A 25,497-nucleotide genomic window follows, 5' to 3' on the forward strand; every position below is an offset into this window, starting at 1 on the left:
ACCTAAACCTGCTTACCACCACATATTTGTACCAAAGGGTGATGGTTAAGCACAATACAGGGTACTTGTATGTTAGCTGGGCGCCCACTATAGTTAGTACGCTCATACCCCCCACTATCCATGTGGGTGTGGAGTTGATTTTATATAGTGTGGTGAGCGCAGCGAGCCCGAAGCGTGGCGAGCGGACGCGGAAAACTAAGCAAATAGCTTAGTGGGCGCCCAACTAACATATAAGTACCCAATACAGGAAAAAAAAAATTCTGGTACTCTAGGGTGCCGTGGTTCAGGAAAAATTGGGAACCAATGCACTAGGTTTGCGAAAGACAAATTGTCTAGAGAACTAGACTGGAATGTATGACTTTCGAGAAGCAGCTCGTTGATGCTGTTCTACTTCTTAAGGTTAATGATACCATGCATAACCTAGTCCGCACCAGTGCATAACTTAGGCCCTTATTCTGATCGGTGCGGCCGGATCCGAATATGCAGCCAGGACCGTGCGTGCGAAACCCCGCCTTCCATACGGATCGCCAACTCCGTCCGTACGCGGTAAGAAGCAGGCCGAACGGACCGCACGTGTATTTTTCATGGAATACGCCTCCTCCATCTCAGGGAACCTCCCCCATCATTCGATGGTCGCAGACCATCGAATGCAGGACCGAGTGGTCCACCAGCTCCCGCAACCTCAGACCACACGGGCATTTCTCCGTGCAAAAGCAGGGATCTGGGCGGGCAGCTGACATCCGGCGATGTCATATGTCCGCCCCCTACACGTGCGTCACGGCCGCATTACCATACGTACACCCAGCGTTTGTATGGGAACGCCCATGAAACGCGGGGCGTACGCATATGGTAATGAGCCCAAATAGCCCTTCACGCCCCTCTCCACCCCCTGTTCGGAGTGTTCACATTTCATGCGGGATTTGGCCGTACGCCCCGCTCGCACATGCGCAGAGACGCCTCTGCACATGCGCAGACACAAAACATCTGCGGTACGAACACATGCGGATATTACCGCACCAACCAGAATAAGGGCTTTAGTGACGTCATCCAATTGTGTGTGGCCTAATTCTGACGGTAATCGCTGTGACTGCTTGCAAATTTAAATTGAAAAAACTGTTGTTTTTTTATTTTATTTTGCTTTTCTGTTTTAAAACCGGCCACACACTATGCACCCCTTGTGTACAGTAAGGGGTTCATAGTGCAAACAAATGTCATTGATGACCTGAAACTAAAGATAAACCTGTACCCAAAAAGAGCTTGTAATCTAGGATAATGCGAGGTGCAATACTGGTGCACACTGGCAGATAGGTGCAAGCACTTGTGTATGTAAATTGTGGTTACAGGCTGGTCGGGGGTTACTGGTGCATGTAAGCTTTGCGGTAAAGGCAGGTATGTAGTATAGGTTACATCTGGCCCCATAATTGTTTCCTTGCAAAATTGCATGCCTTTTGCTTTTACAGGAAAATTGGCAAGGCTTGATGTATGGAATGCTCACGTCTGTTCAATAAAGAGCAAGGGTTTGTAAAAGAATATAAGTGGCCTAATAGCTTGGGACATTTGGGGACATTGACTGACTCTACCATCGCACCATCGGTTCCCAGACCGATCCCAGCTATTGGTCCCTGAGCCACGCCATCGGTTCCCAGACCGACCAGATATCACCAGTTACCATACTGACTCTGCCATCCTCAGCTTGCTCTAGTTTCCCAGTGTTTGCTATCCACAGTTGTTTCCAAGCCACCATCGGACCCACCATCGATGGTTGAACACCCCATTGATTTCCAGTGCCTGAGCATTCCACAGTCCCCACAGAGAAACCTGGGCAGAGGGTTTGTGACCTGCTTGTCAGGCACAGAAAAGACCATATCCCTTTGCAGGGGTCACTGGTGAAAACCCCAGGCAATTAGACTCTGCGCCTCTGCTTCGGGTCTCACCAATTCTCTATTTCCTTTGTATGTTCTTCCAGAGCTCTCCATCACATGAGCTATAATTATCTCAGACCACCTAGCTTCTGGTTTCCTGCGCCCTCCACTGGCTCACCCAGGTCATTACCGGGAACACGACCAGACAAGCTCGTAGCAAATGATTCTTGGTGGATGTTTGTAGACCTCAGCAGTCAGATGTCACCGGTGTCTGTGTAGAGGCCTGTCATGAAGCATATCGGGATGATTCTCCGCCCAGTAACGAAACATTTGATTGGTAAAGTAGCCAGACAGATGAAAGTGAGCTTTGTCAGGAAGCTGCAGCGATAAAGTCGCAAGTGACCTTCAGGGTGACGCCAAACTTCAGATATCGACTACAAATGGACGATATTCCAAACCAATTGAAAATAAACTGTATTCCATGCACTTATAGATCATGTACTATAATTTTGAGTAGTGTTTAATTGTATATTGGTGTAGTTTTGCACTTGAGACAAACATCGCCTTCACATCTAAATAAAAATTATAATAAATATACAAAAACAGTTAACATGTCTTCTGCCTCTCCCCAACCAAATACAACTATCACTAGAGCTCTCCCACCCTAACACATTTTACTTCTTAAGTTGTTGCGTACTTTGGGCTCTGCGTCCATTTGCAATAGCTACTGTCATTTAAGGGAACATAAACATTCTAAAGCGGCTAATAGTTCTCAAGAGATGGTCTATGAAATCCTTCATCAGACCTATCTCTCCCCTAGACTGACTTCGGTACTTATATGTTAGTTGGGCTCCCCCTATAGTTAGTACGCTCATACCCCCACTATCCACGTCGGCGTTGAGTTGATTTTATATAGTGTGGGAAGCGCAGCGAGCCACCGAGCCCGAAGCGTGGCGAGCGGACGCGGAAAACTAAGCAAATAGCTTAGTGGGCACCCAACTAACATATAAGTACCCTAACTTCTTATTGGTGTCTCCTGAGACTCCGCTTATCCATAATATGAGGGCATGGAGACTGACTTCTTTCATGGTTTCTGGCGCTGCTAATCTGTACAACATTTTTGGGTCGGCCTAGGATATTATGGCAATGCCACCCTAGATATTCCCTCCTGAGTTACCTCACAGTGGGCAATATTTGCTCCTTGGCAGTACAAGCAAATGTTCCACAGCTAGATAGGAAGTTGCTAATAATTTTGGCAGCTGTGAGTAGCGGAGCAATATTACACTAGAGCAGGGGTTCTTAAACTATGTTATTGTAACACCTCGTTGGACACTAAAAAAATATTATAAGTTACCACTGTATAGTCACCACACTTGTGATCTGCAGACTGCACATTCATTGTGGAGGCACAAAATGGAAGTGACCAATTCAGTTGCTTAATTTCTTAAACAAAAGCAGAGGCAAGCTCCTTTTTGAAATCCCTGAACTGCGTGTGTTTTTTAATATGTGCATGTGATTGTTAGTTTTCCAGATCATAGCTTGTACTCCCACATCTTGTCTTTTTCCATAGACGTATCTGCTTATGTGCACATCTGGTCCTTCGTTGGCAGGCGCAGTGCCCCTCTAAACAGCAGCCTGTCAGTGATTTGGGGGCACTGCCTGTAAATTGACTGTAAGAAGCTGATTGATTAGTACTTTATCTCTCTCATATCTTTGATAAATCTCCCCCATTGTGGCCATCACTGTACAGTCCTTTGTCCACAGGTAACAGCTCTATGCTCCCCTTCATGTCCAGCCCAGTATAGTCCTTGGACTATTTATATACCCTCTTGCCTATCACAGCGCTGTTCTGTGCCCAGTATAGCCTTGTGCCAGTCACAGCATTGTTGAGTACCCTGTATAGCACCATGCCTGTCACAGCACTGTTCTGTGCTCCGTGTAGCCCCATGCCTGTCACAGCACTGTTCTGTGCCCAGTGTAGCCTTGTGCCTGTCACAGCACTGTTCTGTGCTCCGTGTAGCCCCATGCCTGTCACAGCACTGTTCTGTGCCCAGTGTAGCCTTGTGCCTGTCACAGCACTGTTCTGTGCCCAGTGTAGCCTTGTGCCTGTCACAGCACTGTTCTGTGCCCAGTGTAGCCTTGTGCCTGTCACAGCACTGTTCTGTGCCCCGTGTAGCCATATGCCTGTCACAGCACTGTTCTGTGCTCCGTGTAGCCATATGCCTGTCACAGCACTGTTCTGTGCCCCGTGTAGCCTCTGTACTATACTGTACTGTCCTGTGCCTGCCCCCCCCCATCTCCTGCCATTATTGCTTTGCCCTACATATATATATAATATCTGGTCCATCCTTACAGCTCTATGCCCACAACAATATTATTATTGTGCCCATGCCCACAAAATCTATGCCTGTGGTCCAGTATAATCGTTCCCATGCCCATCATTAGATCCACCATGTGGCCACTATGATTAGGTCTGTGAATATCATTGTCATGGACCTCACAGGGTTACCCCTATGCCAATACTTTTATCCTTATACTGTATCCCCTACGGTACTGCTCAGTGCTACACATATCAGCAAGTTTGTCACACTACGAAAGCATCCACTGTGCACTGTGCCAGTGTGAAGCTGAGCTGTCTGTAACACTGTTTACTCCCACAGTGAGTCGCCTCTGACATATTTGGGAGTGGACCGCAAACAGAAAGTCACCGCTCAGCCTGACAGTCACCGCTCAGCCTGACAGTCACCGCTCAGCCTGACAGTCACCGCTCAGCCTGACCGTCACCGCTCAGCCTGACCGTCACCGCTCAGCCTGACCGTCACCGCACAGCCTGACCGTCACCGCTCAGCCTGACCGTCACCGCTCAGCCTGACCGTCACCGCTCAGCCTGACCGTCACCGCTCAGCCTGACCGTCACCGCTCAGCCTGACCGTCACCGCTCAGCCTGACCGTCACCGCTCAGCCTGACCGTCACCGCTCAGCCTGACCGTCACCGCTCAGCCTGACCGTCACCGCTCAGCCTGACCGTCACCGCTCAGCCTGACCGTCACCGCTCAGCCTGACCGTCACCGCTCAGCCTGACCGTCACCGCTCAGCCTGACCGTCACCGCTCAGCCTGACCGTCACCGCTCAGCCTGACCGTCACCGCTCAGCCTGACCGTCACCGCTCAGCCTGACCGTCACCGCTCAGCCTGACCGTCACCGCTCAGCCTGACCGTCACCGCTCAGCCTGACCGTCACCGCTCAGCCTGACCGTCACCGCTCAGCCTGACCGTCACCGCTCAGCCTGACCGTCACCGCTCAGCCTGACCGTCACCGCTCAGCCTGACCGTCACCGCTCAGCCTGACCGTCACCGCTCAGCCTGACCGTCACCGCTCAGCCTGACCGTCACCGCTCAGCCTGACCGTCACCGCTCAGCCTGACCGTCACCGCTCAGCCTGACCGTCACCGCTCAGCCTGACCGTCACCGCTCAGCCTGACCGTCACCGCTCAGCCTGACCGTCACCGCTCAGCCTGACCGTCACCGCTCAGCCTGACCGTCACCGCTCAGCCTGACAGTAAAAACCGCCGTACAAATTTGCAAATAAATTGTGAATTGATCGTTGACCCTTCTCCGTCCGCAAACCCATTTGCAATTCCTGAAACATCTGCGGCGGAGGCTGGAAGTGGTCAGCACTGACGCCAGAGACCCTGGCCACCGCTCTGGACCTGTAAAATGAGTATGGATTCTGCCGGTGCTGGTTTTTAGGACGCTGTCGTGTATATATGTACAGTCTGTTTATTTTGTGTAATCGCCTTTTTTGCTAGTTAGTTTTAGAATATACTTTTATGTGCTAAACTTTTATCTGCACATTGGGCCTGATTCAGACCTGTTTGCTAGGCTGCGTATGTTCGCAACCATAGCGAAAAAGTAAACCTCGCTCGAATGTCCCCCCGCCACGCGAATCCCCTCGCATGCGGCCGCACAGTTGCTGGCCATCCGCCGATAAAAGTCAGTCTAGATTGATGGTTATCTTGGCCGGAGATGGCCGAATTTGTGGTGGGCGCTGAGATCATGTGACGTCAGTCGCCGACACCCCAAGCAGGCATCGACATGCATTGGGTTCCTCCGCTCCAGCCCACTGCCCGCCCCTCCTGGAGCGAACGACCTGGCGAGTGTGAAACTCACTGAAGCCGTTCGCTCCACCCCGCATATTCAGGCATGCACAAACCCCGACCATCATCTGAATCGGCCCCATTACATGGTGCTAAAGGCCCCCTGTTGTGATGAACTGTATTTTAGGTATATTATTATTATTATTATTATTTATAACCTATAATTTGTGAATGTTATTGGAAGCTTTATTTATTTCACGTGTTCCTTTTTACTTATCATAACTTGGATTGTCACGTTCTATTAAGAATTATTATGAAATGGCGTCTGACGTCCCCACCGACCCCGGACATGGCGTCTGACATCCCTACCCGCTTATGTTTGTTCATCTGCAGCAAGACTAACATTAAATATCCACTAATATTTTGTAAGCCTGGTTATACTCCCTTCGGGGGCAGGATTATGTTTAAGCTTGTCTGAGCATCGGAATGGTCTGTTATTCATTTGAATGTCCCCGTAACCCTGCTGCTGAGGAGACGGGTTCAGCATTTTCCTGGCTAGTTACATTTATTTTTATTTTTTTTTTTTTACATATTTAAATGAAATAAATAAAATGTTTATAAAGAATAATATAATAAGTCACCTACCACATCAAATGAGCAGACGCCTGTGTCTATTGATGCCAGGATGGGGGAGGGGATCTGCTTATTAGATAACTCACTGTAGTACGTTACCGTCAGGTCATGACCAGAAAATCTGGGAGCCTTGTTTGTAAGAATGTGTGTAAGAACCAGGGTGTACAGGGATGTGCACCAAAAGGTCCACTTGAGTTTTTCATGTTTTTTTTACCCCTCCGACAGACAGGAATTTTATTCCCTATTATCCACTATGGCAGGACAGGCCAACCTGTGGCTCTTCACTCCCTTATAGCAAAACTGTGGCAAGGCATGATGGGATTTGTAGTTTGACAACATCTGCAGAGCCACAGGTTGGCCAGGCCTGCACTATGGTGTGGTGGGAGAATATAATAGTGTGCCTGAAGCATGGCGAGCACAGTGATACACTTTGATGGTGACTGTGTGGACCATGTTGACCTTCGAGACACAAAAACGTGAAAAACTCACATCAACCTTTTGACTGTCGACCTAATGCTTGTGTTGACCTTCCAACCCTTTCGACTTTAGCCATAGTTGACATATTTCACGTGTGTCTACCTAGGCCATGTCATCCTTCAGTGGTCAACTCAATGCATGTCAACCCATACCCTTTTGCTTACTCGCCACCTACTGTATTCTGCCCGCAAACCTTCTTGGCCACAAGATCCCTATTTTTCTTTCTGTATAAAAGGTGGCTATTCTTTTGATAATAAATAATGAGCAGATGTATTCAGCCTGGTCAAGTGATAATGTGGAAGGTGTTAATGCACCAGCCCAATGAGCCCTGTTTTGCAAAAATGACAGTTAGGAGTTGACTGGTTGGTGCATTATCAGCTTCCACTTTAATGTTAAACTTAAAAATGCAGTTGTATAGTATTGTAATTATGGGGTAGATGTATGAAGCAGTGATAAAGTGCCTGTTACTTTATCACTGTCCAGTGTTTTTCTTTTATTTTTTTTATTTTTATTGTGATTATAGCACATTGTATTGCTTTTATGCCAAGCAACATTTTATGTAATAGTAATTACGTTCATTATATATATATATATATATGTATTTTTTCATGCACATCGTGTCTTGAGAAAAATGTCAACATGACATTGAAACGTCGACTGCACCAGCAGCGATGTTGCATGTAAGACTGCACCAGCAGCGATGTTGCATGTAAGACTGCACCAGCAGCGATGTTGCATGTAAATTGATTCTATTTGCATCCATAAAAAGATTTATAAAGTCCTCTGGAGTGACGCCGTTTTTTACCACGTTTGCAAATTCTGTGGATGGCACCCGGGGCAGCTGATTGAAAGTTATTGGGAGTGCCGGCTTTAAACCAACTCCATATATATATATATATATCTTTCAAATGTTGCGGTACATATATGCCTGCCTCAGGAGCATTACAGCTAACAGAATTTTAGCAAAATGGTTGCGTGAGGACCTGTTATGTCTGCATTATGGCAGAAGCTTCCTGTTCCCTCATACCCCTTCACCTTTCTGTTGCTACAGGAACATTCTGGAAAGAAGAAAAAGGGCAAAAAATCGAAGAAAGAGAAAAAGAAAAAGAGTAAAAAGACCAAATCTGAGAATAGCGGCGCCTCAGACGGCTCCACGGTACGAAGCTCACGTCCTAGCGAAAGAGATGTATTTATTTATTCGGCCTGTTTGGCCTCATGCTGTAATTTAATTTAGAAGCTATAGAAGGAAAGTATGCTGCTGAGCTGCAGTGTTTATTTCCACAGAAGGGCACCATTATCATGGTATAATTTCTCCTCCCGGTGCCATTAATCCTACTGTGACTGATAAATCCTAAATAAATAGTAAGATATGCTATCCCATGATGCTTTGCTGTCAGGCCTCCATTAAGGAGATTACGTTTGTGTCTCTTACCTGTAAAGAATACGGCAGTGTGACCTTCTTTCCAGCAATTAACCTTGGTGTTTGCTTAAAGATGTAATCATTCATCTGATTCCAATATAGACTGCTAATTAATGCCAAGTCTTTCCTTCATGTTTAATCATCACATCTATTCAGTTTGTGATATTACTGTCCGCTGCCCCGTCTGCACATGTAAATTCTCCTCAGTATTCGATAAGTCTACAAAATGGCTGTCTCTGCTAACGCCATAGTGACCTGCAAACTCCATTCCCCTGAATATTATTCCAACATACAAATATGGCAGTACTCCCTGATTCAGTGGGATCTCTGTGCACGGACACTAAGGGTGAGCATTTGGACGGATCCATATGAATGTAGTGTTTATTCTAACACCCGCCATATTTGAAAACCCATGAAGTTCCTCTTCCCTGCCTGGGGTGTCGCTGTCTGCTGTAGTGCTTCTAGCACAGTGTGGTCTGTATATCAACACTGATATGCAAACCAGACCTGTGCTAGAAACACCAGAGCAGACAGTGACACGCCAGGCAGGAAAGAGGAACTGCATGGGTTTTCCAATATAGCGGGTGCTAGAATGAACACTATGAATGTATGCAACTCTGAATATGTGCATCCCATTCTGAGGCAGATGCAACAGGTGCTGGATGACTGCCCGACAGGCGGATCCCGACTCACAGGGGCTATTCTCCCTCTTTGCGGTCCACGTCTCCCAGGAGGAAGAATAGAACCTGTGGCGATTGAAGCAAGCCACGAGCCCTCAAGGGGCTTGTTTGCGTTCGCCCCCCTGTCAGAGCACAGCCAGGATTCCGATGTCAGGATACTGACCGTCGAGATCCCCCCCTGTTGGACCGCCATACCACACCGATGCAACTGGCCGGATCTGTCATCCTGTGAAATCGGAAGCTTCATGTTGAGAATTAGGTGCAAAACTAGTGAGCGCAGTCACTAGACTAGACTAGACTTATTGGTGTTGTGGGTTTGTATGTAACGCTCGGTGCGATTCAAGGGTCAAGAGTGATCCCTTGGACCTAGCATGGGTCTGGCGCATACTTCCCTACCCTCCTGGGAGGGGTGATGATCCCGGCCCCCTGGGAAAGTGGGCAAGTCTCCTGGAGCTGTCCTCATCCCGATGCAAATTACCGAGTACAATTGGTGGTCCAGGAGGCCAGTGACATAATTGGAGCTGCATTGTATCCTTGTAGCCACACCCACACTGTACAATGACCATAATCTTGGCATTGTAAAGCGGGGTGTGTGTTTACAGTGATGCAACTACACCACCCACAGCCTCTTGCTCCTCTTCCCTGCTCTCTATGCCTGCTTATTGTTATGTTATACCCATATTTTTATTATTAAGTGTATGTGACTTCATCCATATACTCCAAACTGTGTGTCCATAAACTCCCAGAGGATTCTGGGACATTTATCTCCCTTCTTTACACAGTTGCTGTCACTTAGTAATTGGTCTTCTGTTTGCAGGATTCCGAGAGTGAATGGGTCGTAGCAGAATCTGCCCAACCAGCTGCCGAAACGAAGGCCTGGAAAGTCCAAGCGGAGGCTCCTGTAAGGGAAACCGGCCCAGCAGCTGAGGTATTGTACTGCTTCATTACCAAGGCTTTTATGTCACTGTCCTTTGCCAGGGCAGTATATAGGACTCTCGATGCCCAATAGTAAGAACAGTTTATATAAATAACGCTAATGCACTGTTTCACGGAAGATTAATGAGTCTAAATGCATTGGTCTCGGTCATATTGATCACTGTGCTGTACATTATTGCATCTCGGAGATGCCTATTGACTGGCTTTATCGACAAACAGCCACGCAGTGACGGGAGAGTGCTGCCTAACTGCTGGCGGTCAGTACAGAGACTTATTCCTGGACTGCCACATCCAATCATTCCCAGTGTAATGACGTTTTAAGGAACACCGTTTGCAGTTTATTTGCAGCCTAGAGACCGTATATTATAAATCTGCTGGCAGCACAGCCGTCCGACTTAAAGGGGCCCAAAAGCTGCGATGCCGGTTGTAAACCTTTTCCCTTTCAATTTCAGATCCTCAGCAGAGTTTTGTTTTCTAGTTGTCCTATTTGACTTCTGTAATGATATTATGATGGTATTTATGTGGGTACAAAATGTACAGGAAGACTTTGTGTGCAGTGACCGTTCCTGCTACACGAAGCCACTAAACAGCCGGTATAGGGCAGATCTGTCCCGCGAGCCCTCTGTGCGATCATAGGACACCTGTGATCGCAAGCCACTCGCTGTGTGATTGACGGCGGGCGGTCAGTTGGGGGTCGTGCTGCCGGGAGTTCTCTGGACGTACACCAGAAAACACAGGCGTTCCCACTGCCTTTGCGGCACTGAGTAAGTCAGCGCTGCGAGCAGCAGGAAAGTCATTTAATGTGAGTGTGTTTCCCCCCTGTGTGCACGGTTGTGAGCGGGGTCCCAGCGTAGCGGGGGTGCTCGGCGCGGCGGCGTTTCCCTGCTCACCGGACTTCGAACACTCACAGTCTATCGAGCAGATCTGAACCAGGCCCCATGTGCGGGGAACGTCTTCACCTAATGCATCAAACTATCCCCAAGACCTCAGTCACTGCAGGACATGACGTTTTGTGACGCTTTTCTGCCAGAAACCTTGTTGGGATTTTGCTACTAATTTAAGCTAAGATGGAAAGTGACTTATTGTCTGAGCGTTTCCTTTGCTTCACGCGCCAATGTGCAGTTGTTTCCCAGCCACGGTGCGTCCTAGCTGCCTGCTCATCTAGGAATTTAATAGCACGCAGCCATCTGGGCCCACGAGCGAAATGTCCTATTAAGCCGGAGGACGCAGGTGTTCACAGTTCCCACTAGCTGCTGCCATGATGAGTTGCGCCAATGCCCCTCCCCTGGTACATGTTTGCCTGGCACACATGGGTTAATTTCTCCAGCATTCACTTTTTATATTTGTGAATACTTTATACTTTCCAAAGATTATTGTGATTCGTTCAGACCAGAGGTTCTCTGCCTGGGTAGGGGACATTGGGTGGACATGCATTAGGTCGACCATTAAAGGTCCACATGGCTTCGGTCAACACCTGAAATAGGTTGACATGTCTACGGTTGACAAAAGCATTAGGCCAACAATGGCTAGGTCGACAGTGAAAGTGTTGACATGGGATTTTCACTTTTTTCGTCCCAAATGTTGACCGCTGCACTCGCCATGCTTTGGGCACACTATTATATTCTCCCTCCACACCCTAGGGCAGGGGTGGGGAACCTCAGGCCCGGGGGCTGTATGTGGCCCCCGTGGCCGGTCTGAGTGGCCCTCCCACCCACCCGGCGGCTTTGCCAGGAGTCAAGTACAGGGGAATCTCGCGAGAGGACGATAGTGCTTGCGAGATTCCTATTAATCAACAGCAGCCGGACACTGTCAGTCCTATTCAGCGGCAGCCGCTGGAGTGTGGGACGGCTGCAGCAGGCCAATTTGTAAGACATTTTTACATATGGCCCCCGAAGGATTTTTTTCCCCATACAAACGGCCCTTGGCACAAAAAAGGTTCTCCAACCCTGCCCTAGGGCATGAAATACCGCTTGTCGGCACACGTCGGTTCAAAAGAAAGGGTGAAAACCCCATGTCGACCTTAGACATGTCAACATATTTCATATGTCGACCTTCAGGGGTCGACCCAATGCATGTCGACCTTTGCTGTGTCGACTAAAAAACCGCATACCCTCTGCCCTGGGTACTCGCATTCTGCCCCACCACGGTTTTATATTGTACTTTAGACGCACCAAATAGCCTGTCTTTGTGCACACCAGGGCCCTAGCATGGTCTATGTCAGTGGTGTCAAACTCATGGCCCTCCAGCTGTTGTGGAACTACATGCCCCAGCATGCCCTGCCATGGCTCATACCACATTGGGGTATATTCAATGTGGCGGCGAGGGAGGGGGGGTTGTACGGCGGGGATGTCTTATTTTCGGCAAAGAAAATCCATCCTTGCCGTCCAACCATCCTCACCGTATTCAATGTATAGAAATTGTCACTGTCTGATCCCCTTAAACGGCGAGGTTTGCCACAAATACAGCGAGTCCCGCCATTTTGAAGGCCACACTTGCTGTTTCCGCCTCGCCGAAAGGAACCAGCAAGATGGAAATGGCGAGTGAAGGGGAAAGCTTTGAATTCTGTGACGACAAGCTATCGGCACTGTTTACCATATAGCTCGCCGCCAGGGACTGCCGACGGTATTGATTGTACCCCATTATGTATAAAACATGGCGGATGCAGTGTGACGACTCGTTCCAGCATGGCTTCCTATAGCACTGGCTCACTAGTGTATACTAATAATGTGACGGAAGTCAGAAACAGCTTGACGATTTCTCAATGTACTGTATAGGGATATACTACCAGCTCAGATTTAGGCAAATTCAGCAAAGTTTATTGGATGGCCCTTCACAGTACAGATAGTGGCCCAAAACATACTGTGAAAGCAACTCCAGAGTTTTTGACGCAAACAGCTGGAATATTCTACAATGGCTGAATCGTCATCTGGTCTCACAACCCGGTCACGCATGCATTTTACTTGCTGAAGAGTGATATGGGGTATTCCATATGCTCCGATATTTCCCGACAGGAGCAGTATCGGCACTCACCAAATCAATACTGCCGTTAACAACAGCATTGGAGGGTGTCAGATCCGACTTAAAAAAAAAAAAAAAAGTCCAATCTGTTTTGTCGTAAACACTGCGGATTGTTCAATTTACAGTCATTTTTCAACAATCTGCTGCCGTTTTCATCGATCAACGGACTTTCCAACACTTGGCAGCCCAAACATTGAATTCTGACTATCGAGTTACTGTTGGATCAAACGAAAATGGCCTGGGATTCCGACTGTCCAAATATCATGGACATTTCCGACAGTCGGAATCCCATATTGAATACCCTCCATAGGCTTAAACTACAAACTACTGCAGTAAAGGCCTGACAGAGCATAACCAAGGAGAAAACCCAGCAATTTGGGGATATCCATTAGTACCAGACATCAGGCAGTCATTGTCTGCAAAGGATTCTCACAAAGGTTTAAAAATGAGCTTTCTATTTAGGTTTTTGTTAAATTTGTCCAATTACATTTGAGGCCCTGATAACAGAGGACTGTGTATACAAATGGTGGCCATTCCTGAACGTATCATATGATATTTTTATTCAATCCCTTGAATTAAAGTCAGACGATTTTAGGTTGAATTTACATTCCACCTATTCAATTAAAGTTCTGATTTTTCGACTCTGTTTTACAAAAGGGAATCGCCATCAGTGGGGAAAAAGTCCACAATGCAATAAGGAAAGACCTTTTTGCCTGCTAGCTGAAAAATCAAACAAATTGATTTCCCCCCCTTTTATTATTGCAGACTTAGGTATTCCGTTTCTGCATTGAAGAGGTACACTGCCTCCTGAGGTGGTGGGGTAGATGTACTAAGAGGGAGTTTTATTGAAGATGGGTTGTCCATAGCAACCAATCCCATGCTACTTATTTAGCACCTTCTAGAAAATAATAGCTAGCATCTGAATGTACGCTGTGGGTATGAGTGGTATTCACACCTAGGTTTCCATAGGATTGTATGCATAGGCGTGCGCACATAGAGTGTTAGGGGTGCACAGGCACCCCCTAATGCTGTGCCCGCCCTTATAAACACCTCCCTGCCGCTAGCAACCAACAATACTGTTTACCAAAGACTTTTGCTTTTTAGAACTGTATTCTATTAAAAGAAGAGCCCATCATTCAATTCTGTGTGTTTTGCATTGTTAATTGTACTAGACCATTGTCATATCACTACATACCTGTGTCATCCATATATGTTTTTGACTTTATTTGCATGAACTGTTACAGAGAGTAATAAGAAGATTAAAAACTGACTGAAATAGGCTGAGAGACTTTTATATTGTAGTGAGTGCCAATAGATGATGGTAGACACGCCTGATTGGTGGTGTTAGACGCACCCAATGGGTGTTGTTAGACATGCACAATAGGTGGTGCACCCCCTAATAAAACGTGCTGCGCACGCCTATGATTGTATGGTGTGAACATTGCCACAGTGTGGCATACTGTCAAACAACAATGGGATATGGTCATATTGTCGACACCACTTAGGTTGACACCGTTGGGTCGACAGGTGTCTAGGTCGACATAGGTAAAGGTCAACAGGTGTCTAGGTCCACATAAGACAAGGTCGACGTGGGTTTAGGTCGACGTGGGTTTAGGTCGACGTGGGTTTAGGTCGACGTGGGTTTAGGTCGACGTGGGTTTAGGTCGACGTGTTTAGGTCAACATAGCGTTAGGTCGACATGGGTTAGGTCGGAAAGTCGACATGTTTTTTTTTTTTTACTGTTTTTTGAGCGACATGTGCCGACAGGAGGAATTTCATGCCCTACCATCCACTAGGGAGAGCGTTGCGAGGCACCGTGCCTGAAGCATAGCGAGCGGCTGCGGTTGACTTCCATCTGTGTCCATGTCGACTGTGTCGACATTCAGGTCAAAGAACATTAAAAAAAGCCATGTTGACCTTCCGACTTGTTGACCTAACACTATGTTGACCTAGACACCTGTCGACCTTCACCTATGTTGACCTAACGGTGTCGAGCTAATAACTGTCGACCTAAGTGTGGTCGATGAAATGATCAACACCCATAACAACATACATGGACATATTTGTATGTTCAACTCTCCCTCGGAACCAGTGTTTTTTAAATCTGGAAATATGGACACCAGGCAAACTGATGTGACCCCCTTCTAACTACGGCTGTTCATCTAGACCAGTGATGGCTAACCTTGACACTCCAGCTGTTGTTGAACTACACATCCCAGCATGCCCTGCATCAGTTTTAGCATGGCCAAATAGCAAAATTGTAGCATGGCATGCTGTCATGTGTAGTTCAACAACAGCTGGAGTGTCAAGGTTAGCCATCACTGGTCTAGATTCTACCCGTCATTAAACCGGTGTTCTACGTTATGGAGAACCAATCGTACAAACTATAACACACTGTAGCCGTTCATCAGGCTGTAAAATCTGCCCTAGATAGTTTTGGCTCCGGCTACATGAAAAGACCGATCCGCACCCTCACTGCAATGTTTCATTTCAAAATAGAACCGCTCTATTGCTGATCTCTGTAGTGCTACATGTGAGCGTTCCCCATAAACAGCAGTAGCAGCTACGTGTGATGAGGTCTTAGCTGCCTGATTGGTTGGAAGCTTCTCTAATGCCCCTCACTTTATGCATATACACCATAAAATATGAGCTTGTTTCCGGGTCTTGTCTGGTGCACACATCCATGTGAAACAAGCCAGAAGCACTCCCGACTCTTACGTGAGAATCCTGCATAATATAAGGTGCTAGCGGTGCACCGATGTCGCCGAATCCACTTAGGTACCTGACAGATCTTGTGTGGTCTGCGAAAGCTTTTTACCCATGAGAACAAAGAGCCGCTGTATGTTTTTGTAATGCTAAATGAACCCGCGCTTCCATTTCAGAGGGACGAGTGGATGACCTTAGACTTTATGTCTCTGAAAGCAACATCAACAGCCGCATTAAGAGCAGAAAAACAAAAGGAAAAAACGGTGGAGCGTGAAAAAGCCGAAGCCGTAGAAAAGGTAAGAAAGTCATTCATCTGGAAGCCGTGTAAACTGGAGTCTTCGGTGAATTGCATTTAATAGTTCAGTTGGCAAACTTTGTGTTCCCAAGTTCTGTATTGGGCTGCCGGTATTGATTTGTTTCTGGAATGTGTATTTAATGCATTATTTAAAGCAGTGGTCCTCAAGTACCCCCAACAGTGCATGTTTTCCAGGTCTCCACACCGGCGCCCTTATTCAGCGCTCGCAGATCTGAGACACCTGTGCGAGGTCAGGACGTCCCCCACACCCGCGTCACCAGGCAATTTGCTTGGTAATGCCCAGCATTCTCATGGGAACACCCTTGAAACGCTGGGCGTTTCCATATGCAAATTGCCCAGCCCACCGCCCCACGCCTGGACTTCTGTGGGTTCTCGCACACAGCGGCTGCACATATGTGCATTAAAAACCAGGGGACCGATTGAATCTGAATAACCCCCAAAATCACAAGTGAACTAATTAGGGCCACCTGTGGGTAATGAGTGCACCTGTGCCCCTACCTGTGTTTTAAACATGAACAGTTGGGGGTACTTGACCAAGGTTGAGAACCACTGATTTAACCCCTTGAGTGGTGGGTTTTGTTGGGGCAGGACAAACCTACTAGGGCAGGTTTGTCCTGCCCCAGCAAAACCCACCACAGAATCTAGGAAGCCGCCGCTCCCCCCTCCTCACCTCAGCTCCCCCCCCTCACCTCCGCTCCGGCGTTAGTACGCCGGAGCTCCCCTGACGCTGCTTCCCCCTGCCGCCTGTCAGTCATCACACAGGCGGCAGGCTTGGGGATGTTTCCCGGCGGCTTGGGAGGACTCCGCAAACTCTCCCGAGTCGCGCCCCCCCCCCCGAGCCGCGCCAACCATCCCCGAGCCTTCATCACAGTGAATGGCGGCAGGAACGCTCCGGGTACGATCGCCGGAGGGGGTGGGAGGCGACAGGAGGGGGGGTGACGGGGGGGCCCTAAAGGTAGTGCGCCAGTGGTGCTCCGCTGGAGGTACCACTGGTGCTCACCTAATGTAAAGTGGTATGCCCGCTGCGGCAAGGGGTTAAAGGATAATTCCATCCAAGCTGACATACTAAGGGATCTATTTACTGAACCTTGTATGAAGCTAAAGTGGACCCAGGGCCAGAATAACAATGGGGCGGATGGAGATGCAGCTCCAGGCCTCCTTATAAAATTTGTCCCACCATCATGACCGCATGATGATCACCAGACCGACACCAGCCGGTCACATGGTTGGCCATAAATCATACGTTTTAAAATGCATTCCTATTTTACACATTTATGCAAAGTTTGTACTTTTATATATACATTTATGGAGACACTGGGGCTTATAGTGTGTGGGTTCTACATGGCATTGGCCTCGCCTGTCTACTTCTCATAGGCCCTTGAACATGTTTCAGCTCCAGGTCTATTAGGCCCTTATTCTGACCCTGAGTGAACTGAGATAAAGTACTGGCCAATCAGCTCACAACTGTCAAAGTTCAGGTTGTGTTTGAAAAATCATAGTTGGGAGCTGGTTGGCTGGTACTTTATCTCTGTCCATTTTTTCCTCCTTCCATGTCTTAGTAAATAGCTTTGAGGCTGATCTTCTTAGCTACATGTTCTTAGTCTGCTGATCTGCTCTTTTGTTCCCTCCATTGGTTGCCTGTATTGTACTGTATTCAATATAAAATACTTCTACTCACATTCAAGGCCATTAACCTGACTACACCGACTTATATCTCTTTGCTTATCTCAAAATATATCCCCACCCGACCTCTCCTCTCTGCACAAGATCTACGTCTCTCATCCACACTCATTACTAGATCCCATTCACAATTGCAGGACTTCCATCAGGCAGCATATGGAATACCCTTCCACGTACACTAAGGTGCATACACACTGTACAATTTTTTTTGACCAATTTCATTGAAAGACATTTCCCTTGAACCCAGTGTCCTGGACGAAAAATGTTGACGAAAGACGAAAGATCTAGCTACAGTTTATAGGCTCTTTTTGAAAGATATCCAAATTGAGCTGCATGCACAGTTGACGAACAACCTTGATGAACAACTGGCGGGTATGCGCATCATCATTCATCGTTCATCTCAAACACACTGAAAGATATTTTGACCAATTTCGTTCAGATTGGCCGAGATGAACGAAATTGGTCAAAAAAATTGTAGTGTGTATGCACCTTAAGACTCTCCTCTAGCTTCCAAACTTTCAAGCATTCCCTGAAAAGTCTCCTCTTTAGGCTAGCTTATCGTATTCCAGGACCCCCACACAACCTCCAGTAGCATTCATATCTCATTGCATCCCATCAGGACTTGTAATCTGGTAGGACTGCCATGCTATGGAATTCTAGGTACTTGTGGATTAACACGGCTCCCACGATGTGCATCGCATAGCAAAAAATGATTTTTAACAGAAAAGCATCCAAATGCATTGAAATTAGTATCAAACATGTTCAATGGCCCCCAAATGTCATTTTTGAGGCTGTACCACCCCCACCATCAACGCGAACCCGAAGCGTGGCGAGCGCAGCGGTACCCGTCCTACGACCTTTTCATACCCCCACTATCCACGTCGGCGTGGAGTTAAGAATAGAAAGTGTGGCGAGCGCAGCGAGCCACCGAGCCCGAAGCATGGCGAGCGGACACGGATACCTTCACAGGTATCCGCGTCCCCTCACGGGCTTCACAGGTGTCCGCGTCCCCTCGCGGGCCTCGCTGCGCTCACCACGCTTCGGGCTCAGTGGCTCGCTGCGCTCGCCACACTTTCTATTCTCAACTCCACGCCGACGTGGATAGTGGGGGTATGAAAAGGTCGTAGGACGCGTACCGCCGCCGCCGCTCGCCACGCTTCGGGTTCGCGTTGATAGTGGGGGTGGTACAGCCTCAAAAATGACATTTGGGGGCCATTGAACATGTTTGATACTAATTTCAATGCATTTGGATGCTTTTCTGTTAAAGATCGCATGCGATTTTGTAAAAGATGGTAAAAAACTGCAAAAATCGCATGCCACTATATATGGCATGCGATGGGAGCCGTGATAATCCACAAGTACCAAATTCTATCCTTATGCATCCCTCCTATTATTCCCTATCCAATTGTAAGCTTGCAAGCAGGGCCCTCTTACCTCTGTCTGTTTGTTACTACCCAGTTTGTATGATCACTGTTTCCTATTATAAAGCATAACACAATTTTCTGCGCTCTATAAGTAACTATAAATAAATAAAATTGACCCTTCAATAAGAGAAGGAAAAGCATTCAAGGGTAGAGGGTAAAGGCTTTCCGCTTATCCAGTTTACTAGGAGGTTGAAAGTGGCTTATTGAAACTGATCCCTAACATACACACTGAGCAATTTTCCCCCTGGCAAGCGATTGTCACAGAGGGCGAACGATGATTCGGTACCGCGCATCAGCCCTCATTGTCCGGCCATACACACTGTTCGGCTTTGGAGCTGAAAGCTGCTCAAATGACAAAACTGAGCTGCTTTCAGCTCAAAGTCGCCCAGTGTGTATGGGCCTTAAGAGACTTCTTTATTTCTTTACTGTCTTTTATTTGACTTCCTTCGCGTCAGCTGCCCATGAAAGACGCCGCAGTATATAGCGGTGCCCGGTGCTTCCCCGGCAGTGCAGAGCCTTCGGGGCGGCCGGGCCCGCCCCCTTCAGTGATGACGGCGACCGGGCCCGCCCCTTTTTTTGACGGTGGCCAGGCCCGCCACTTTTTCGGGGCCCCTTTTGTGACGTTGGCGGCCTGGGACCGCCCAGACCAGTGACGTCACCGGGCCCGGTCCGCCCCATTGACGCTGCCCCCATGCAGCGGCGCCCTGCCCGCCCCTGTTCCTAGAAGGAACACTAACACTCTTAATATAACAGGTACTGATGGAAGAAATCCATGGGAAATACTAGTTGAGAAGATTGAGATCTTGGATGATGTGATCATGTGACTGCCCATGTGCGGTTTGCACAGAATGATTTGTGTGTTTTCATTTTGCTAATCATTTAATGATAAATCCTGGTGAAATGAAACCTTGCTTATAAATAATGTATCTGCCGTCTTCCCGCTTCCTCCGTATTTATCTGTTATCAGGCTGTAATGTTGCTGTCTCTGCTGGGGAATATTGTTTGCCTTTGCATCTTATAAACATAACCTGTAAGCTGCGCGCGGAGCTCACTGCCTGAGGCATTTCTCTGTACCGCTGCTCTGGCGATCAGGGAGCTTTAATGTTCCTGCTGACAATATTTGTCTCTCGCTGGGGCTTTCTCAAGGTCATGCATCACACAGACTAGACAGCATTGAACTCTATGCATGTGTTCTTTCGCTGCTCTCGGCTTAATCTCCTCACGCGCAAATTGAAATGTATTGTTCAAGTTTGCTGCGTCACGTTATTAAAGTCGCTGCAGGTTCATTTTCTGCTTGGGCCGTTTGTATGGCCTGTGTTATAGTCCATGGTATGACGTTGGCATTCATTAATAGATCATTTGCAGTTGTCGCGTCTTGGTTTGAACTAATCTGACCGGTAGAAAAGTTAGGGGCCGATGTATTAAGCCTGGTAAAGTGTAACGTGATAATGCATCAGCTGTGTTTGAAAAATAACAGTTGAGTCAATTGGCTGGTGCGTTATCACATACCACTTTATCACTTTACCAGGCTGTGTTTGAAAAATGACAGGAACTGGTTGGTTGGTGCTTTATCCTTCTTTCTCCAAGGCTTAGGACATAGAACCCTGTCTCTGGTTTGCAGTATGCTTATACCATCCTTATGGTAATAAATGAAGGAGATTAAATGCAAATGATTAATAATGACAGATGGTACTGCCTCCTCTGTCGTCCCTCTCCTTCTTCCTGTTCCCACCTGGCACATCTCTTCAGTCTCTCCTTCTCATCTGGCACTGTCCTTCTGCCTTCGAGGATGCCCTTGTCTCCCCTGTTCTTAAAAAACCTACCCTTGATTCTATCTCTCTCTCTCCATCCACCGTCCAATCCCTCTCCTTCCTTTTGCCTCCAAACTCCTTGAGTACATTGTCTATAACCGCCTTGCTGCGTTTCTTCCATCCCACTCACTGCTTGATCCACTCCAGTCTGGCTTCCATCCTCTCCACTCCACTGAAACTGCTCTCACAAAAGTATGCAATGATCTTCATGCTGCCAAATCTAAGGACCACTACTCCTTGCTTATTTAACTTGACCTCTCTGTTGCTTTTGACACGGTGGACCACCCTCTCCTTCTCCAATTCCTTCACTCCCTTGGTCTGCGTGATACTGCTTACTCCTGGCTATCTTCCTGCCTCTCTGACCGCTCTTTCTCTGTCTCCTCTCATTACTCCGCCTCCCCTGCACGTCCACTGACAGTAAGTGTCCCCCAAGGCTCTTCTTGGTCCTTTCCTTTTATCTCTCTATACTTCATCGCTAGGTGAGCTCATTCAACCTCCATTGTAACCTCTATGCTGATGATACTCAAATCTACCTCTCCTCTCCTGACCTCTCTCCCTCTCTCTTCACTTGTATTTCCAGCTGTCTCTCTGCTATCTCATCTTGCATGTTCCAGCACTTTCTTAAACTTAACATGTCTAATGGTGCCCAAACACCGTGTGATGCGCGCTCCCGCACACATCGCATCGCACAGCACATAAACTATGCGCTGCCTGTATTTTTTTAACTAGATTGCATCGCATCTAGTTCAAAATGCATGCATTTTGAACTGGATGCGATCTATTTTAAAACGCACGGTGTGCAGTGCACCGTGTATGGGCACCATAAGACCTGAGCTGATCACCCCCCCCCACCGATAACCCCACCTCCCATAATTTCACTCACCATTGATGGAACGACTATCTCTTCTAGCATTCTTGACTCCTCCCTCTCCTTTAAACGGTATACGTCATTAGGACGACATGCATTGGGTTGACCACTGAAGGTCGACAATGGCTAGGTCGCTACTCAAAAAGTCGACATGAGTTTTTTTAAAAAAAATTAATTTTTGTGCCGACAGTCGGTATTTCATGCCCTACCAAAAATGTGAAAAACTCATGTTGACCTTTTGACTGTCAACCTAGCCATTGTCGACCTAGTATGAGTCGACCCAATGACCCATACCCCTTTAAACCACCCATTCAACACCTCTCACAGGGCCAGATTCTCTAAGCTTCAAAAGCGATAAAATGGAGAGTGATCAACGGCCAGCCAATCAGCTCCTGTCTGACATTTTTCAAACACAGTCGGTGACATGGCAGGTAGGAGCTGATTGGCTGGCTGTTTATCACTCTCCATTTTATCACTTTTGAAGCTTAGAGAATCTGGCCCTGTGAGAGGTGTTGAATGGGTGGTTTAAAGGGGTATGGGTCATTGGGTCGACTCATACTAGGTCGACAATGGCTAGGTTGACAGTCAAAAGGTCAACATGAGTTTTTCACATTTTTGGTAGGGCATGAAATACTGACTGTCGGCACAAAAATGTATTTTTTTTTTTTAAACTCATGTCGACCTTTTGAGTAGCGACCTAGCCATTGTCGGTCAACTGTCAGTGAGTCCAGGACAGTAATGTTTGGGGTGGCAGTTGTCGTGGCTCCCCTTTTTGAATATTGGACTGTGCTGCAGGCTCACATCTGCAGGAACAGAGCATTTTGTACCTAATGGAATGAGTCATGTTGGAGTATACTGTAATTTATCACACTAGATGCTTAGTGTTCAATCTAGTCCCCACCGTCTTTGAAAATCTTCCCTGCCTGGGGTGTCGCTGTCTGCTGTAGTGCTTCTTGCAAAGTGTGGTCTGTATATCAGCACTGATAAGGAAACCAGACCTGTGCTAGAAACACCACAGCAGACAGCGACACCCCAGGCAGGGAAGAGAAACTGCATGGGTTTTCAAAGATGGCGGGTGCTAGAATGAACACTAGATGCTGTAACATTGCGATTCTGCATTTCCCCCCGGCAGGTATTGCTCATTCTTCTACTGTGTGACTCTGCTGTTAGATGATGATAGGGAGTTTATCAATTCCACACTGATTATTTAAGCCCCTCTTATATTTCTCACATTCTAGATCTGCTTTGTACGGACTGGGGGATTTAATTCAGATATTTACAGCTGATACATGAATGGACAAATGTAGCTTTTTTGCATTACTTTCTGTATACATGCAAGGTGATATAGACTACATATGCCTATGCGTAGATAGGGCAGAACAGTCCCTGCACCATTGCAAACATCTTTACAGCCACAACATACTGTAGTTCTCCACCAGTGATCCTACATGTCATTGGTCATCCAGAGGGCGAGATATACTAAGCCTTGAAAAGTGATAAAATGGAGAGTGGTATGCCACCAACCAATCAGCTCCTACCTGTCATATTTCAAACACAGCCTCTGGCATGGCAGGTAGGAGCTGATTGGCTGGTGGTTTATCACTCTCCATTTTATCACTTTTCAAGCTTAGTACATCTGGCCCTCAATGTGTGATCAGACTGGTCTGGTTCACATCAGTGTCGGGCCTGTACAATTTTCCCTTATACACATACAGTTGGCCTCTTCAGTTGACTGGGGCAATAGGTGGTTGTGCCAAATGATGTGCATGCTGCATACATACTGTAGGTACTGTGTGATGGTTGCTGCCAGGCATGCCCTATTACTTTTCTTTTCATCATAAGTGAAGTAACATTTTAAGCATACAGATGGGTCAGGTCCCATCTTGGCAGGGGATGGCGCTGGCGTCGCCAGCCGCCATCCCCCGCCAGCGCCATGGCGATGGTGAGAAGGGGACGCGCGCGCACGAGAGGCGCGCGCGTGTCCCCTTCCGACGGCGCTTCCATCCGTTCCCCCGGGTCCCCGCCGCCTGCCCGCATCCCCCCCTAACCCTGTCCGTCTCCCTGAGGCGGAGACGGACAGGGTTTCCGTCGCGCTGGCGACGGAGACTGAGACGCGCGTGCGTCTCAGTGTATTCGCTGGTGCGGCTGCTGGCGGGTCACCAGCGAGGACGTTCTGGCGACCCGCCAGCCAGGATGGGACCTGACCCATCCGTACTTGCATTTTTCTGAGCTACTGTATCTTACAAATCATTATTACATTTTCAAGATCTCTATCACTTAGTTGCACTATACACTCACACACCTTAACACCAGAGACTCATACCCACCTTAACACTCCATGTGATGGCAGGTGAAAGAAGGAAGTGTGGATGTTTACAGGTCACACAGAGCTCAGAGGCAGTATTTCAAAGCACCACTGCTCCCTATACATCATGTGACTGTGATGGCCTTGACCATGTACATCATTTTTAATCGTTAATAACAGACAATAGAAAACAAACCAGGGAAGATGATAAATACCGACATTCTACTTTCAGCTATTTTTTTTCTTGGGTTTCCTTTTGCAAATGGGTTTCTTCACTGTTTCTAGTCTCCTGCTCAGTTGTGAAATAAGGGACCTGGCGCATACTGTGTTCTCTCTGATCTATTACACTTCTTACAAAACCGTTTTGGAGAGATTGCAGAGTTTATTGAAAATGAGCGTTTGTATTTATTTCAGGAAAAGCTTCTAGCCAGGGAATTAAACCCATTTTGGAAGGACGGTGGTTCAGGATTGCCACCAGCGGAGGGAGATGTAACCTCAGTTAAAAAAGGTAAATGCAATTTCCATTGCCGTGGCATCCTATGCTTAGCTTGTCTGCTGGTATATATCACTGTCACACTGAGGAGTCCGAGGGGCCCGAGAGAGTAGAGATTGCTGTTCTGCTGCCACAGAAATGTATTCTGATACAATTTTTATCTTTTTCATCTTTAAACCGTGTATTGCATTAACAGAAAAATATTAATCCTTCTCATGCTGGCGTCCCTCAGAGAACGGTTTTATAAAGTTCCCAGTTCTTTCTGCTGTAAATCGGAGGCGACTTTTCAGTTCGCAAGATGGAAAAATTGAGATTTAAGCCCCCAAACTTACTAGCTGACTGGGCGATGCCACCCATATCGTTCAGTTACGTCATATTTGGTCAAATTGACCTGCATGTTCTGCAGACCTCAATCATTGTTAATCGTGCACGTAGTTAACGATATTAAGACCCTTATTCAGTTCTGATCGCAGTACAAATTTGTTCTCAAAACGGGCAAAACCATGTGCACTGCAGGTGGGGCAGATGTAACATGTGCAGAGAGAGTTAGATTTGTGTGAGTTATTCTGTTTCTGTGCAGGGCAAATACTGGCTGCATTATTTTTACACTGCAATTTAGATTTCAGTTTCAACACACCCCACCCAAATTTAACTCTCTCTGCGCATGTTACATCTGCCCCACCTGCAGTGCACATGGTTTTGCCAATTTTGAGAACAAATTTGTACTGCGATCAGATCTGAATAAGGGCCGTAGTGTACACACCAGGTGATA

The 25,497-nt window shown here is 47.3% G+C and overlaps 1 protein-coding gene across 1 annotated transcript in view; it reads left to right on the forward strand.

The window, feature by feature from the left end:
• Nucleotides 1-25,497, forward strand: part of CWF19L2 (CWF19 like cell cycle control factor 2) — a 119,885-nt gene that overhangs the window by 1,546 nt on the left and 92,842 nt on the right. Inside the window, exons 3-6 of the mRNA XM_083170032.1 lie at nucleotides 8,120-8,224; nucleotides 9,986-10,096; nucleotides 16,005-16,124; nucleotides 24,647-24,740. Coding sequence (XP_083026158.1) covers nucleotides 8,120-8,224; nucleotides 9,986-10,096; nucleotides 16,005-16,124; nucleotides 24,647-24,740 — 430 coding nt within the window. The remainder of the gene's footprint in view (nucleotides 1-8,119; nucleotides 8,225-9,985; nucleotides 10,097-16,004; nucleotides 16,125-24,646; nucleotides 24,741-25,497) is intronic.

This window comes from Crinia signifera, chromosome 2, assembly GCF_055691185.1.
Source record: "Crinia signifera chromosome 2, ASM5569118v1, whole genome shotgun sequence".
In the NCBI taxonomy this organism is placed as follows: Eukaryota; Metazoa; Chordata; class Amphibia; order Anura; family Myobatrachidae; genus Crinia; species Crinia signifera.